Genomic DNA, 13,010 nt, shown 5'->3' with positions numbered 1-13,010 from the left:
TCTCTTGTTGAGGAGCATGGGCTCTAGGCGCACAGTCTTCAGTAGTTTTGGCTCGAGAGCTCTAGAGTGCAGGCTCAGAAGCTGTGGTGCTCGGGCTTAGTTGCTCCACGGCATGTGGCATCCTCCCAGACCAGGGCTCGAACCCGTGTCCCCTGCATTAGCAGGCGGATTCTTAACCATGGTGGCACCAGGCAAGCTCCAGCACCACTTATTGAAGAGACCCATTTATATATTTTATATATATATATATATATATATATATATATATTTGCAATATGCAGACCTCTCACTGTTGTGGCCTTTCCCGTTGTGGAGCACAGGCTGCGGACGTGCAAGCTCAGTGGCCATGGGTCACGGGCCTAGCCACTCCGCGGCATGTGTGATCTTCCCAGACCGGGGCATGAACCCATGTCCCCTGCATGCATCGGCAGGCAGACTCTCAACCACTGCGCCGCCATGGAAGCCCCCATTTATATATTTTAATAAGACATGTATGAGTAATGTATAGAAAAGCATTTAACACAGAAAATTTATAAAAATGGGAGGTAACTGTGCTTTGATGAGGACAGTGGTGTTAAAGCTGAGTGCTTTTTCTGGGTTTGAATCTTATACTAGAATGTAATCTTGTGGAATTTGCGTGCAATTACAAATAAACAAATAGTTTAATAGAAAATAAGCAAATAGTAAAATACCTTAAGTATCTTTCCATCAGGATACGTAGATCTAAATATTTTTGTCAGCCATATTGCATAAATTTAGCCTAATTTATTTAATGTTTTCCCTATTGATGGACTTTTTATGTTGCTTCGGTTGTTTTCACCTTTGCAAGTGCTGCAATAGATATCCTAGTATATGAATCTTTGTGAAACTGTGTACGTATCAGGCTGGGTAAACTCCTAGGAATAGAATTGCTCAGTCAAAGAATTTGTGGGATATTATATTTATCATATAATAGATTTTGCCAAATAGGTCTCTGTAAAACTGTTGCATCACAGTATCTGCCTCCAACTGAGTGTGGGAGTGCCCATTTCCCCATAAACCAGTCAACAACATTATCAAATTTCTAAATTTTGGCACTCTTAGGCGAAACATGGCAACACATAGTTGTTCGATTTGCATTTCTTTGAAGATGAGCTTTTCTTCATATGTTTATCCGTCATTGGTATTTCTTTTCTGCAAACAAATCCATTTGCATCTTTGGCATGCTTTCTATTGGCTTACCATTTTATTAATAATTTATAAGAGTTTTTAGATTATTACAAATAAGCTGTCTGACATCCTATGCTCATGAGTTTTTTATTTGTGTTTTTAAGTTTACTAAAATTTTAAATGTCTTCATAATCAATTTCTAAATGTTTCCCTCTGATGGGGAACATAAATTGGTCACAGTCGATTGAATTCTGAAAAGCCATTAGTAAGGGTTTAAGGCACTCTGGGCTTCCTGTTTCACCTCCTAGAGGGGCCTCCCACACACAGGGGCCCCTCAGGCAGGGAGCTTCCTGCTGGGGTGTCAGATTTCAACCTAAGAAAGAGGCTGCCTGAAGGGTCTATATTTAGAGTATGACTCCCCAGCAGGGGCAGCTGGATGTCTGGGGACTAAGTTCTGCATACTTTGTCCCTGAGTTCTGGGATTATTCTGAGGGGCTTGTATGGGTGGTGCAGTGAAACTGTAACAGAAGGCAGGGACTTCCCCCTGGCGACTGCTTGGGATCCTGTAAACTGCTTTTTGTGAGAGAAAAATGACATGGATTTCAGGAGTATTGCCCACAGATCCATAGTCAGCCACACACCTTACCCCCTATTCTACTGAAAGATGCTGAACACTGTATGCCCCCGCTGCTAGGGTTAGGGTTAGGTCCCAGCTGCTATGGGGACATTCAGTGCATGAATGGCAGATAGTGGAGATATCTCACCAGTGTCATGATCTAATGAAAAATCCACCTGTTAAGCTTCATTTCCATTAGTGGGATAGCACAGTTGGCCCTTTCCTGGGTGTGAAGAGACTGATTTGATCACACGCTTATGTAAAATCCCAATAAAACTCCTTGAGTGGAAAATTAATCTGGGAAGGTTAATCTGGGAAGTCACTAGTTTTCAGGCACTGGGTTCATCAGGAGTGTGGTCTCCATTCCATCACCCAGGAGTCATCTTTGAAGAAGTTCTCAGACACCTGACACAAGATCATCAATAAATTCAGCCAGAACTTCGAAAGGTTGTAAATCGCTTGTGTAAAATTGCCAAGATTGGTTTTTCCAAAGATGAATTTATAGGTCACATTGAAAACCTATTGGTTTTGTTCAGGAAAATTTTATATTTAAAATGTTAATAATTACCAGTCTGTTTCGAAAGCTGTGAAATAATTTATAGTAATTCGAAAACATTCTTAATGTGGCACAAAATAACGTCAACAAATGGATGTGTCTTTTGTTATTTTTACAACCTAATTTGTAAATGTCAAACGAAAATGGTTTGACGCCATTTCCCCATTACAAAAACAATGAATGTGACGTTACAAGGGAAAAAATAAGGAACATAAAAAAGAAAGTTAAACCTCTCCTTGCACTCTGCTCCCCTTCCTGACACCTCTTCCCTAGCCCATTTTGGTGCAGCAACGTATCCAATGGGGACGCTAGTCTTACAGCGTAAGAGAGAGAGTCTTCAAAGAAGCAGCTGAAAAGGCCAGAGCCAAGGCCTGAGGGTGGATGGGGGACGCAGACCCTCCCTGGTAACAAGAGAAGGGCAAACTCCAACCGCAGGGAGGTGATGCCACTTGTGGGCTCTTAGATTGGAGGGAAAGGAGCTGAGTGACCGGGCCTCGCGCACAGCTGGGTGGAGGGGGAGATCTTGCGTGCGGAGGTGGAGGGGAGGGTCCTGTTGAACTCCCCGCCGGTTCTGGTTGGGGGGGGATCGGAGGGCGAGCTAGGCGGTGACGCGGGGCCCTCACGTGACCGGGAGCTGCAGAGCGACGCAGCCTTCGGTGCAGTCGTCACTCGTGTCTGGGTACCAGCTCCCCGCTGCCCTGCGAACGGCGGGCTGGCATCGGGCCCTGGGGAAGCGGAGCAGGTAAGGGCCCCGTACGCCGAAGCCAGGGCGGCAGCGGACTGCGGATCCCCGGAGCTGGTCCGGGGATGGCGGACAAAGCGGGCTCAAGTTTCCAGAGCCTTCGCTCAGATTCTCCCGAGCCCTTCTCCTCCTCCCTACGTCTGTGCTGGGGAACCGTGAGCTTTGACAGGGCGAATGGTGGGGGGAGTGTCTCAAGAGGGAAATGCAGAGATTGAGATGCCCCATTCTCTCTGAATCTAATCACAGACCACACATGCCTACTCCGCTTCCTGCTCATTTCAGTGGAAGGGACACGCCACGGTGGCGTTTGCAGAGAAAATGGTGGGCCTTAGTGACTGGACGGCGGGGCTGGTGAGGGTGGCGTCTCGCAATGTGGGGAGGGACGTTTGATAAGTGGGTTCCTGAATCCAGCGTTGGGATCTGTGTCCTGGGTACTGGTGCAAGCACTCAGTGCCTTTACTATCTCCTGTCTGAAGACAGCAATTCGAAGTGTCACTGTTCGCGGCAAGGCAAGGGAAGGAGAAGAGACAACTGCACAGGATCTGCGGAGGTTAGTGTGGGCACGGGCACCCGCTGTGAACAGTTGAAGCGCTCTATGAATATTCTCTGTGGCAGGAACTTAGGCGCCTCTATCTGGTTGGGATATAGGGTGGGGCTATAGTGGACTTTCCCTAAACCAAGCTTGGGCTTTCTAACGTAAAGTGTATGTTGAAGACCAATAAAGACAGCAACTTTTCTAGGGATGCTTTTATTTGTGCCTCAGAAAATACAAATTGTTGTCTCAAAGAATTACTTTTTTTTTTTTTGGAGATAGCCTTTGCGGGGCAGGGATGGTGATTTTGCAGAAGCAAAAGCCTTGCTCCACCACACACACACCTTGTCTCATATGCTGGAGATTCCTAGAGATAGGTTTAAAGAGAAGTAGATGGAAGTAGGCTGTGATTCTAGAATATGGGATATGGGGGCGTCTATGTGTCTCCTGGTTTTCCAGTTTTTCAGATTCTCCCACCTGTCTGCACAGGTGAAGGAAAAGGTGGACTTTTGGGAGAAGCCCTAGAACCCTACAGGTGGTTTTAGAATAATTCGCCTCTGTCTCTCCCCTTTTTCCTGCCTCCCCTTTCCACCCTGCCCATTTCAGTGCTGGAGAAGTCCTAGGTTTTGCTTGACAGAGAACAGATCTCTAAATCCAGTAAGGCAGGTACTGGGACCCATGTTTCAGATGCTGGGATGTCACAAGCTCTCAACTTTCACCTTCCCTTTTTTTCTCTGTTTTTTCCTAGGTCTTCCCATAGGGCGACAGTAGGGCTGTTTACCACTGAAAGCAAGGGAAATTGGGAGACTGGCCTGGGACCATGGAGGTTGGTGTGACGATGGGCAGTGCCTGGGAGTAACAAGAGAGGGTGGGCATATAAGGTGGCTGAGACTTGAGATGGTCTCAGTGGAGGGTTCTACTGCCTCTCCTACACTCTGCCAGATTTCCACAGTGTTGCTACCCCCCCTACTGATTTCAGTGCAGGAAATAGTAGAAATATTGGGGTAAGGGTGGGCTGGAGTGTGACGGAGAGAAGACTTGAAAGGATGGATCATATTAGCAAACTGGACATGGGCTCTCACAAGGCAGGGACTGGAGTCAGGGATCAAGGTGCTTGTTTGTTCTGTGAAGGACCTGGTTTCTACAATCTGTTTGTTTACTTGTCCACAGGTTGGTCTACAGGTCTGAAAGGCTTAAGATCACTGGAAGCAAAGAAACAAGGAGGAAATGATCCCTGATCAGTATAGACTGGTAAGAGGATGGGGACTGGCTGGGTAGACATCTAAGGTGGGTTGCTGGAGACCAGTGTCCATCCAGTAGGGCCAGTGTCCAGTCTGGAGGATACTCAGTCTCTCCTTTTTCCAGTCACTTTTCCCACCATCTCTTCACTTACCCCACACCTTCACCTTTATTTTGGCACACGGAGTGGGGAGAATTGAAGGGGATAGAGAGGTAGTTTGCTAATAATATATCTGTCAGAAGAAGAGCAAAATCTTCACTTCTGCCTGTCCATATGCCTGTCTGTAGGTCCACAGATCTCATGAGTTTATAGATCTACTTTAGGATATATCTCCAATCAAGAGAAGGAAAGAGGAGGGAACTGCCTTGATCATTACAGGTTGGTATGAGGATGGGGACCTGTGGGAGTGGTGACCAGAGTAGGTCCAGTGAGAATCGAAGTCTGAGGGCTTCCCAGTCTTTACCATTCATAGTCAGCCTTACCACCATCCTTTCCACTGTTCGTTTGGTATAAGGAAATGTGTACGGAAGTACCTTGGGGGAAATTGTTGGGCACTGGGGAAGATGGAGAGGAGATAAAATAAAAGGGATGGAGAGAGAATTTGCTAATCATCCTCTTCTTCCACCAAGCACATCATTTTTACACTTTCCTGTCCGTCTGTATCTATCTGTGTGATGCACAGAATTAGAAGAGAAATTTTAGTGCATTTCCTTCCTTCACTTCTAGGTCCACCTCCAGTGGCAACTGTAGTGGCCTTTGAGTGGCTGAAGACCAACACTCTCACACGCCTATGCACAGACCTACTACCCACTTTTCCCAGCCTGATTGAGCCCCTCTGTACCTTGTTCGTGTCTTCAGCAAGGGTGATTACATGGGTCGTGTTCAGGAAGTGGGCTGGGTGACCGCAGGACTGATGATCTGGGCTGGTGCTTGCTACTGCATTTACAGATTAACCAAGGGAAGAGCCCAGAGTGTGAGGAGACTTGCCAGAAATGGGTCCAGAGTCAAGATGGAGACTGTGGTTGGGATACAGAACCAGACCTTGGCGATGTGTGAAGCCATGGTTGGGACAGAGATTGGGACTAGACCCAAGCCCAAGACTGAAGCAGAAACTGGAGCAGGAGGTGGGGCTAGGGCTGAAGTAGAGACTAAGACCACTGCTACAGCCAGAATCAAAGCCAACTCTCAAGCCAAGGCAATGGCTGAGGCAGAGACAGAGACCCAATCGGAGGCCAAAACAGTGGCTGGAACAGTGGTCATAACAGAGGCAGTGATTCTGACTGAGACCAAAGCCAGTGAAGTGGCCATGAAAGAAGCAGTGACCCAAACTGACTCTGAGTCTGGGAGACTAGTCAAGAAAGAGGCAGTGACCCAGACCAAGGCTAAAGCTTGGGCACTTGGTGCTAGGGCAGAGACCAAGAAAGAAGCAATGACCCAGACCAAAGCAGAAACTCGTATATTGGCTGAGAAAGAGACAGAAATGAACAGAGTGATGGTGACACAGAATGAGGCCTTGGCAGTAATCAGGGAAGTGACCAAGATGGGTACCGTAAACAAGATTGGAAGTGTGGCTGAGATCAAGTTGAGAGCCCTGGAAGAGACTGTGAGTGTGGCCAAGACTCAGTCTGAGGCCAGGTCTGGTACCTCAGTTGATGCTAAGGGAAATCATAACACCAACTCCAAGGCAGAAGCTGGAGCAGACACGAAGTCCTGTGCACTGTCTCATGCTGTGGCGAAGATCCAGGTTGATGACACGCTTGGTACTGGGGTTGAGGCCAAGGGGAATTGCAAAACCGTGTCTCAGGCAGGGTCTGTGGAAGATATGAGGGCTTCCTCTCAGCTTCAGATTGTAGCCAAGACTGAGGCCGTGCCTGGGGCAATGGTTGATGCTGGGGTTAATACCAATGCCATGTGTGAGGCAGGGGTGGGGGCAGGTACAAGGGCTTCTACACAATCTCAGACTGTGACCAAGAAACAGGCTGAGACAATGTCTGGTGCCAGGGTTGATGATAGGGGAAATAACAATGTCACATCTAGGGCAATGACTGGAGCTGACACGAGGGCTGCCACTCAGCCTCAAGCTGTAGCCAGTGCTCAGGCTGAGGCTACGCCTGATGCCAGGGGTAAGGGTAGAGGCAATTCCAATGCCGTATCTAAGGTTGGGGTTGGGACAGACACTGAGTCCTATACACAGTCTCAGCCTAAGGCCAATGTCCAGGCTGATGCCTTGCCTGATGACAGGATTAAGGCTCAGGGCAATGCCAACACCAAGTGTAAAGAAGAGGCTGGGACAGACACAAAGGCACTGTCTCAGACTTCCACTAAGAGCCAGGTTGAGGCTCTACCAAGTACCAGAGGTAAAGCTAGGGGCAAAGCCAAAGGCAAGTGTAAGGCAGGGGTCGGAACAGACATGAAAACCTGTGCACAGCCTCAAGCTGGGGTCAAGGCCCAAGCTGATGTTTTCCCTGATTCCAGGATTGATGGCAGGGGCGATCCTGATACCATTTCTGGGGCAGGGGCTAAGGCAGAACTGAGGGCCTGTGGTCAGCCTCAGGATATGGCCAGTTCCCAGGGCGAGGCCTTGCCTGGTGCCAAGAAGAAGGTCCAGGACAATCCCAATGCTGTGTCTAAGTCAGGGGCTGGGCCACATGCAAAGAGCTCTGCACAGCCCCAGGCTATGGCCAATACCCAGGGGGAAGCCTTGCCTGGTGTCAAGAATAAAGGCCGGGGCAATCCTAATGCTGTGTCTAAGGCAGGTACTGGGCCAGATACAAAGGGCTCTGCCCAGCCTGAAACAGATACAACAAGCTCAGCTCAGCCCCAGGCTGTGGCCAGTTCTCAGGGTGAGGCCTTGTGTGGTACTAAGAATAAGGTCCGAGGCAATCCCAATGCTGTGTCTAAAGCAGGGACTGGACCAGATACAAAGAACTCTGCCCAGCCCCAAGCTGTGGCCAATTCCCAAGGTGAGACTTTGCCTGGTGTCAAGATTAAAGTCAGGGGCAATCCCAATGCTGTGTCAAAGGCGGGGGCTGGGCCAGATACAAAGGGCTCTGCCCAGCCTCAAACAGATACAACAGGCTCTGCTCAGCCCCAGGCTGTGGCCAATTCCTGGGGTGAAGCCTTGCCTGCTACTAAGAATAAGGTCTGTGGCAATCCCAATGCTGTGTCTAAAGCAGGGGCTGGACCAGATACAACGTGTTCTGCCCAGCCTCAAACAGATACAACAAACACTGTCCAGCCCCGAGCAGTGGCCAATTCTCAGGGTGAGGTCTTGCCTGGTGTCAAGAATAAGGTCAGGGGTAATCCCAACGATGTGTCTAAGGTGGAGGCTGGAGCAGATACAGTGGGCTCTGTTCAGCCCCAAGCTGAGTCTAAGTGCCAAGGTGAAGCCTTACCTGGTGCCAGAAATAAGGTCCGGGGCAATTCCAATGCTGTGTCTAAGGTAGGGTCTGGGCCAGATACAAAGGGCTCTGCTCAGCCCCAGGCTGCAGCCAATTCCCAAGGTGAGACCTTATATGGTACTAAGCATAAGGTCCGGGGCAATCCCAATGCTGTGTCTAAGGTAGGGTCTAAGACAGATACAAAGGGCTCTGCTCAGCCCCAGGCTGCTGCCAGTTCCCTGGGTGAGGCCTTGTGTGGTACTAAGAATAAGGTCCGGGGCAAACCCAGTGCTGTGCCTAAGGCAGGGGCTGGGCCAGATACAGCAGACTCTGCCCAGCCTCAGACAGATACAACAGGCTCTACTCAGCCCCAGGCTGTAGCCAGTTGCCAGGGTGATACCTTACTTGGTGCCAGGAGTAAGATCAAGGGCAATTCCAATGCTATGTCTAAAGCAGGGACTGGACCAGGTACAACAGGCTCTGCCCCACCCCAGGCTGTGGCCAATTCCCAGGGTGAGGCCTTGCTTGGTGCCAGGAGTAAGGTTAGGGGCAATCATGTTGCTGAGTCTAAGGTAGAGGCTGGAGCATGTACGATCGGCTCTGGCCAGCGTCAGTCTGTAGCCCATTCCCAGAGTAAGACCTCGTCTGGGGCAAAGGACAAGGCTGTGCGTAAGTCTGAGGCAGAAGCCACAGGAGATGTCTCTGTAAAGCCGAAGGCTAAGGCCACGCCCACTTCTGAGAGTGAGGGTGGGGCAGGCACTCAGGCCTGCAAAAAGTCTCAGCCTAAGGTCCATGACTACTACTGGAATGGGATTGGTGTTGAGGACTGGATTGCTTCTGAGCGATGGATCAAATTTAGGTTTCAGGCTAGGGATGGATACTGGGAGAATAGCACATCCTGGGCTGATGATGAGAATGAAGCCAGTGTTGAATCCTGGAGTGCGGCTAGGGGTGAGAATGAGGTTGGTATTCAATCCTGGGCTGGAGCTGGGGACCAGGCCAGTGGAGGGCTCTGGGCTGGGAGTCATGCCAGTGAACAGTCCTGGGCTGCAGGCCAGGCCAGTGGGGGTTACTGGGTAGAGACTGGGGACAAGGCTGTTGGAGGGTCCTGGACTGTGGCTGAGAACCAGGCCAGTGGGGCTTCTTGGGCTGGCACTGGGAACCAGGCTGTTGTGGTGCCCTGGACTGGAGCTCAGGCCAGTGAGAGTTCCTGGGCGGGGGGCCAGGCCAGTGGGGTATCCTGGACTGGGGGAGAGGCCATTGGAGTGTCCTGGACTGTGGTTGAGAACCAGGCCAATGGAGCATCCTGGGCTGGGGCTGAGGCACAGGCCAGTGGAAGGTCCCAGGATGGGGCTGGGATTCAGGCTAATGGAGGGTCCTGGGCTCAGGCTACAGCTGGGAATGTGGTTAACATTGGGTACTGGGCTGTGGCTGTGGACCAGGCTACTGGAGGGTCCTGGATTCTGACTAGTGATCTGTCTGGCGGTGCATCCTGGGTTGGGACTAGTGATTTGTCTGGTGGTGGATCCAAGCCTAGACTTGAAGATCAGACCAATGAAAATGTGTCCTGGGCTGGAGCTGGGCTGGGGCCTGAAAACCAGTCCAGTGGAAGGGCCTGGGCTGACACTGTGGACCAAGCCAGTGGAGGGTCTGGGCTAGGGCTTGTGGATCAGTCCAGTGGTGGGTCATGGGTTACGGCTGGAGAACAGCCCAATAGAGGGTCTAGGCCAGGGCTTGCAGACCAGTCCAGTGTTGGGTCCTGGGCTGGCACTGGGAACCAGGCCAGTGAAGGATTCTTGGTGGGGGCTGTGGATCAGGCCAGTGGGGGTTCTTGGACTGGGACTGGTGATCAGCCTGGTGGTGGGTCCAAGCCTGGATTTAAGGATCAGGTCAGTGAAGAAGGGTCTTTGGCTGGGGCTGGTAGCCAGCCTGGTGGAGGGACTGGGTCGGGGCCTGAGGACCAGTCCAGTGGAGGGTCTTGGGCTGACTCTGGGGACCAAGCCAGTGGAGGTTTCTTGGTTGGGGCTGTGGACCAGGCCAATGAAGGGTCTTGGGTTGGACCTGGACATCAGACTGGTGGTGAGGCAAAGCCTAGATATGAGGATCAGGCCAAATCTGCAAGAGTGTCTTGGGCTGACAGTGGGGGCCAGGCTAGTGGAGGGTCTACACTGGGGCCCAGGGACCAGTCCGTTGGAGATTCCTGGGTTGGCATTGGGGACCAGGCCAGTGGAGGATCCAGGCCAGTGCTCAAGGATCAGTCCACTGGATGGTTCTATGCTTGCAGTGGGAGTCAGGCCAATACAGGAGGGTCCTGGGGTGGGGCTAGTGGCCAGGTCATTGGAGGGCCTGGGCTCGGGCCCATGAACCAGTCCAGTGGTGGGTCCTGGGCTGATGCTGGGAGTCAGGTCAGTGGAGGGTCTTGGGCTGGGGCTGGGGATCAGGCTGGTAGCTGTTCCAAACCTGGATTTGAGGATCAGGCCAGTGGAGGAGCATTCTGGTCTGGTGCTCAGGACCAGGCCATTGGAGGGTCTAGTCCAGGGCTTGCAGACCAGCCCAGTGGTGGGTCCTGGGTTGGCACTGGGAGTCAGGCCAGTGGAAGGTCCTGGATTGTGGCTGGGGATCAAGCTGGTAGCTGTTCCAAACCTGGGTTTGAGGATCAGGCCAGTGGAGGAGGCTCCTGGGCTGGCACTGGGGATCAGGCTTGTGGAAAATCCTGGGCTGGGTCTAAGCCTGGGAATGAGGCCAGTAGAGGGTCTAGCCTGGGGCCTGAAGAGCAGGCAAGTGGAGGGTCCTGGGCTAGGCCTGGAGACCAGACCAGTAGAAGGTCTCAGGTGAGTGCTGGGACAGAGGCCAATGAAAGATCCTGGTTTGGGGCTGGGAGTGAGGCTAGTACAGGGTCTTGGTTCTGGAGAGGGGAAGAAACTGGTATTGTGTCTAGTCCTGGAGATAAAAATGAGGCCAGTATTGAATCCAGCTCAGTGGTTAGGGAAGAGACTATCATTAGTTCTAGATTTGGGGCTGAGAACAAAAACAGTATTGGGTCCTGGATCAGATCTGATGAGGCTGCCTGTATGGATTCCTGTGTGGTGACTGAGGCTGGGGCTGGGGTTGGGGCTGAGGTGAGGCAGGAGTCTTGGCTCTGGGATGGAGATGCAGCCACTACAGGGTCTAGGCTTGGGGTTGGGGAAGAGGCTGGCATGGGGTCCTGGACTTTGGCTGGGGATGTAGATGAGGATGAGTTAAGTAGAGCATCCAGCCCTGATATTGAGGAGATAAGTTTGAGGTCCTTGTTTTGGGCTGAGAGTGAGAACAGTAATGCATGCAGATCTAAGCGTGAGAAAGATGTCAATTTTGAGCGTAGGGCTGGAGATAAGGCCAGCACCAAGGATAAGCTTGAAGCTGCTGGTGGAGTCGATGTAAAGTCTTGTTTCTGGGATGGTAATGAAAACAGAAGTGAGGACAAATCTGCACCTAAGAATAAAGCCAAAAAGTCAGCTGAGTCAAGAGTCACATATCCATCCATGGTCCCTGGGGCAGGAATGGGGTCATGGGCGGGAGCCATGATCTGGACAGAAATGAAATTTCCATACCAAAATGAATCCTGCTTCCCACCTGAAGATGAGCTCAGAAAGCAGATCAGGTCTGGGGAGAAAACTCAGCCTTGGGCCTGCCGCTGTAGACGTGAAACTAATATGGATCCACGAGAGCTTGAAAAACTCATTTGCATGATTGAGATGACTGAAGATCCTTCTATTCATGAAATAGCCAATAATGCTCTGTATAACAGCCGTGATTACCCATTCTCCCATGAAGTCATTCGTAATGCAGGTAGAATCTCAATTATTGAAGGCTTGCTCAATAATCCCTACCCCAGTGTTAGGCAGAAGGCTTTAAATGCACTGAATAACATCTCGGTGGCTGCTGAAAATCACAGGAAGGTTAAAACATACTTAAATCAAGTATGTGAAGACACCATCACCTATCCCTTGAATTCAAATGTGCAGCTGGCTGGATTGAGATTGATAAAGCACCTGACTATTATTAGTGAATATCAGCATATGGTTACAAATTACATTTCAGAATTTCTTCGTTTGTTAACTGTGGGAAGTGGAGAAACTAAAGACCATATTTTGGGAATGCTTTTAAATTTCTCTAAAAATCCATCTATGACAAAAGACTTGCTCATTGCCAATGCACCAGCATCACTGATTAATATCTTTAGCAAGAAAGAGACAAAGGAAAATATTCTTAATGCTCTTTCACTATTTGAAAATATAAATTACCATTTTAAAAGAAGAGCAAAAGTATTTACCCAGGACAAGTTCAGTAAAAATTCCCTTTATTTCATATTCCAACGACCTAAAGCATGTGCCAAGAAACTTCGAGTCTTAGCAGCAGAATACAATGACCCTGAGGTGAAAGAAAGAGTTGAGCTATTATTAAGTAAACTCTGATTAGTTGTAATTTTCCAAAGAAATTTGAGTAATATTTTGGTTTTGCAGCCTGGAAGTAATGCACATTGTAAATTGCATTATAATTTCTAAATTGATGTTGCTTATGGTGGTCGTTAGCTGGACCATTTTATGAACACCAAATGAATTCAATCTTGTACTGAAAATACATGTGTTGATTTTTACCTTGTCTGGATTGAGATATTTTTGGTATGCTTCATGAGCAGAAACTGAACTGATTCTTCATAAGTAAGGTAATCTTTGGTCCTTTGTGTGGACTTATGTTTATATATTTGAGACTTTATTTTTATGTCATCAATAAAGTTGTGTGTTTTAAGCAGAAA

General features: G+C 49.7%; 1 protein-coding gene across 1 annotated transcript; it reads left to right on the top strand.

Annotated features, from left to right (window-relative positions):
* Positions 1-5,706: 5,706 nt before the first annotated feature.
* Positions 5,707-12,669, top strand: ARMCX4 (armadillo repeat containing X-linked 4). Its single transcript, XM_059051025.2, has one exon. It carries the CDS (start codon positions 5,707-5,709, stop codon positions 12,667-12,669), a length of 6,963 nt encoding a protein of 2,320 aa, XP_058907008.1.
* The last annotated feature ends 341 nt before the right edge of the window (positions 12,670-13,010 follow it).

Source organism: Kogia breviceps, chromosome X, assembly GCF_026419965.1.
Source record: "Kogia breviceps isolate mKogBre1 chromosome X, mKogBre1 haplotype 1, whole genome shotgun sequence".
NCBI lineage: Eukaryota > Metazoa > Chordata > Mammalia > Artiodactyla > Physeteridae > Kogia > Kogia breviceps.
The sequence above is the reverse complement of the archived record's forward strand: the minus strand, read 5'-3'. Positions and strand labels throughout refer to the sequence as shown.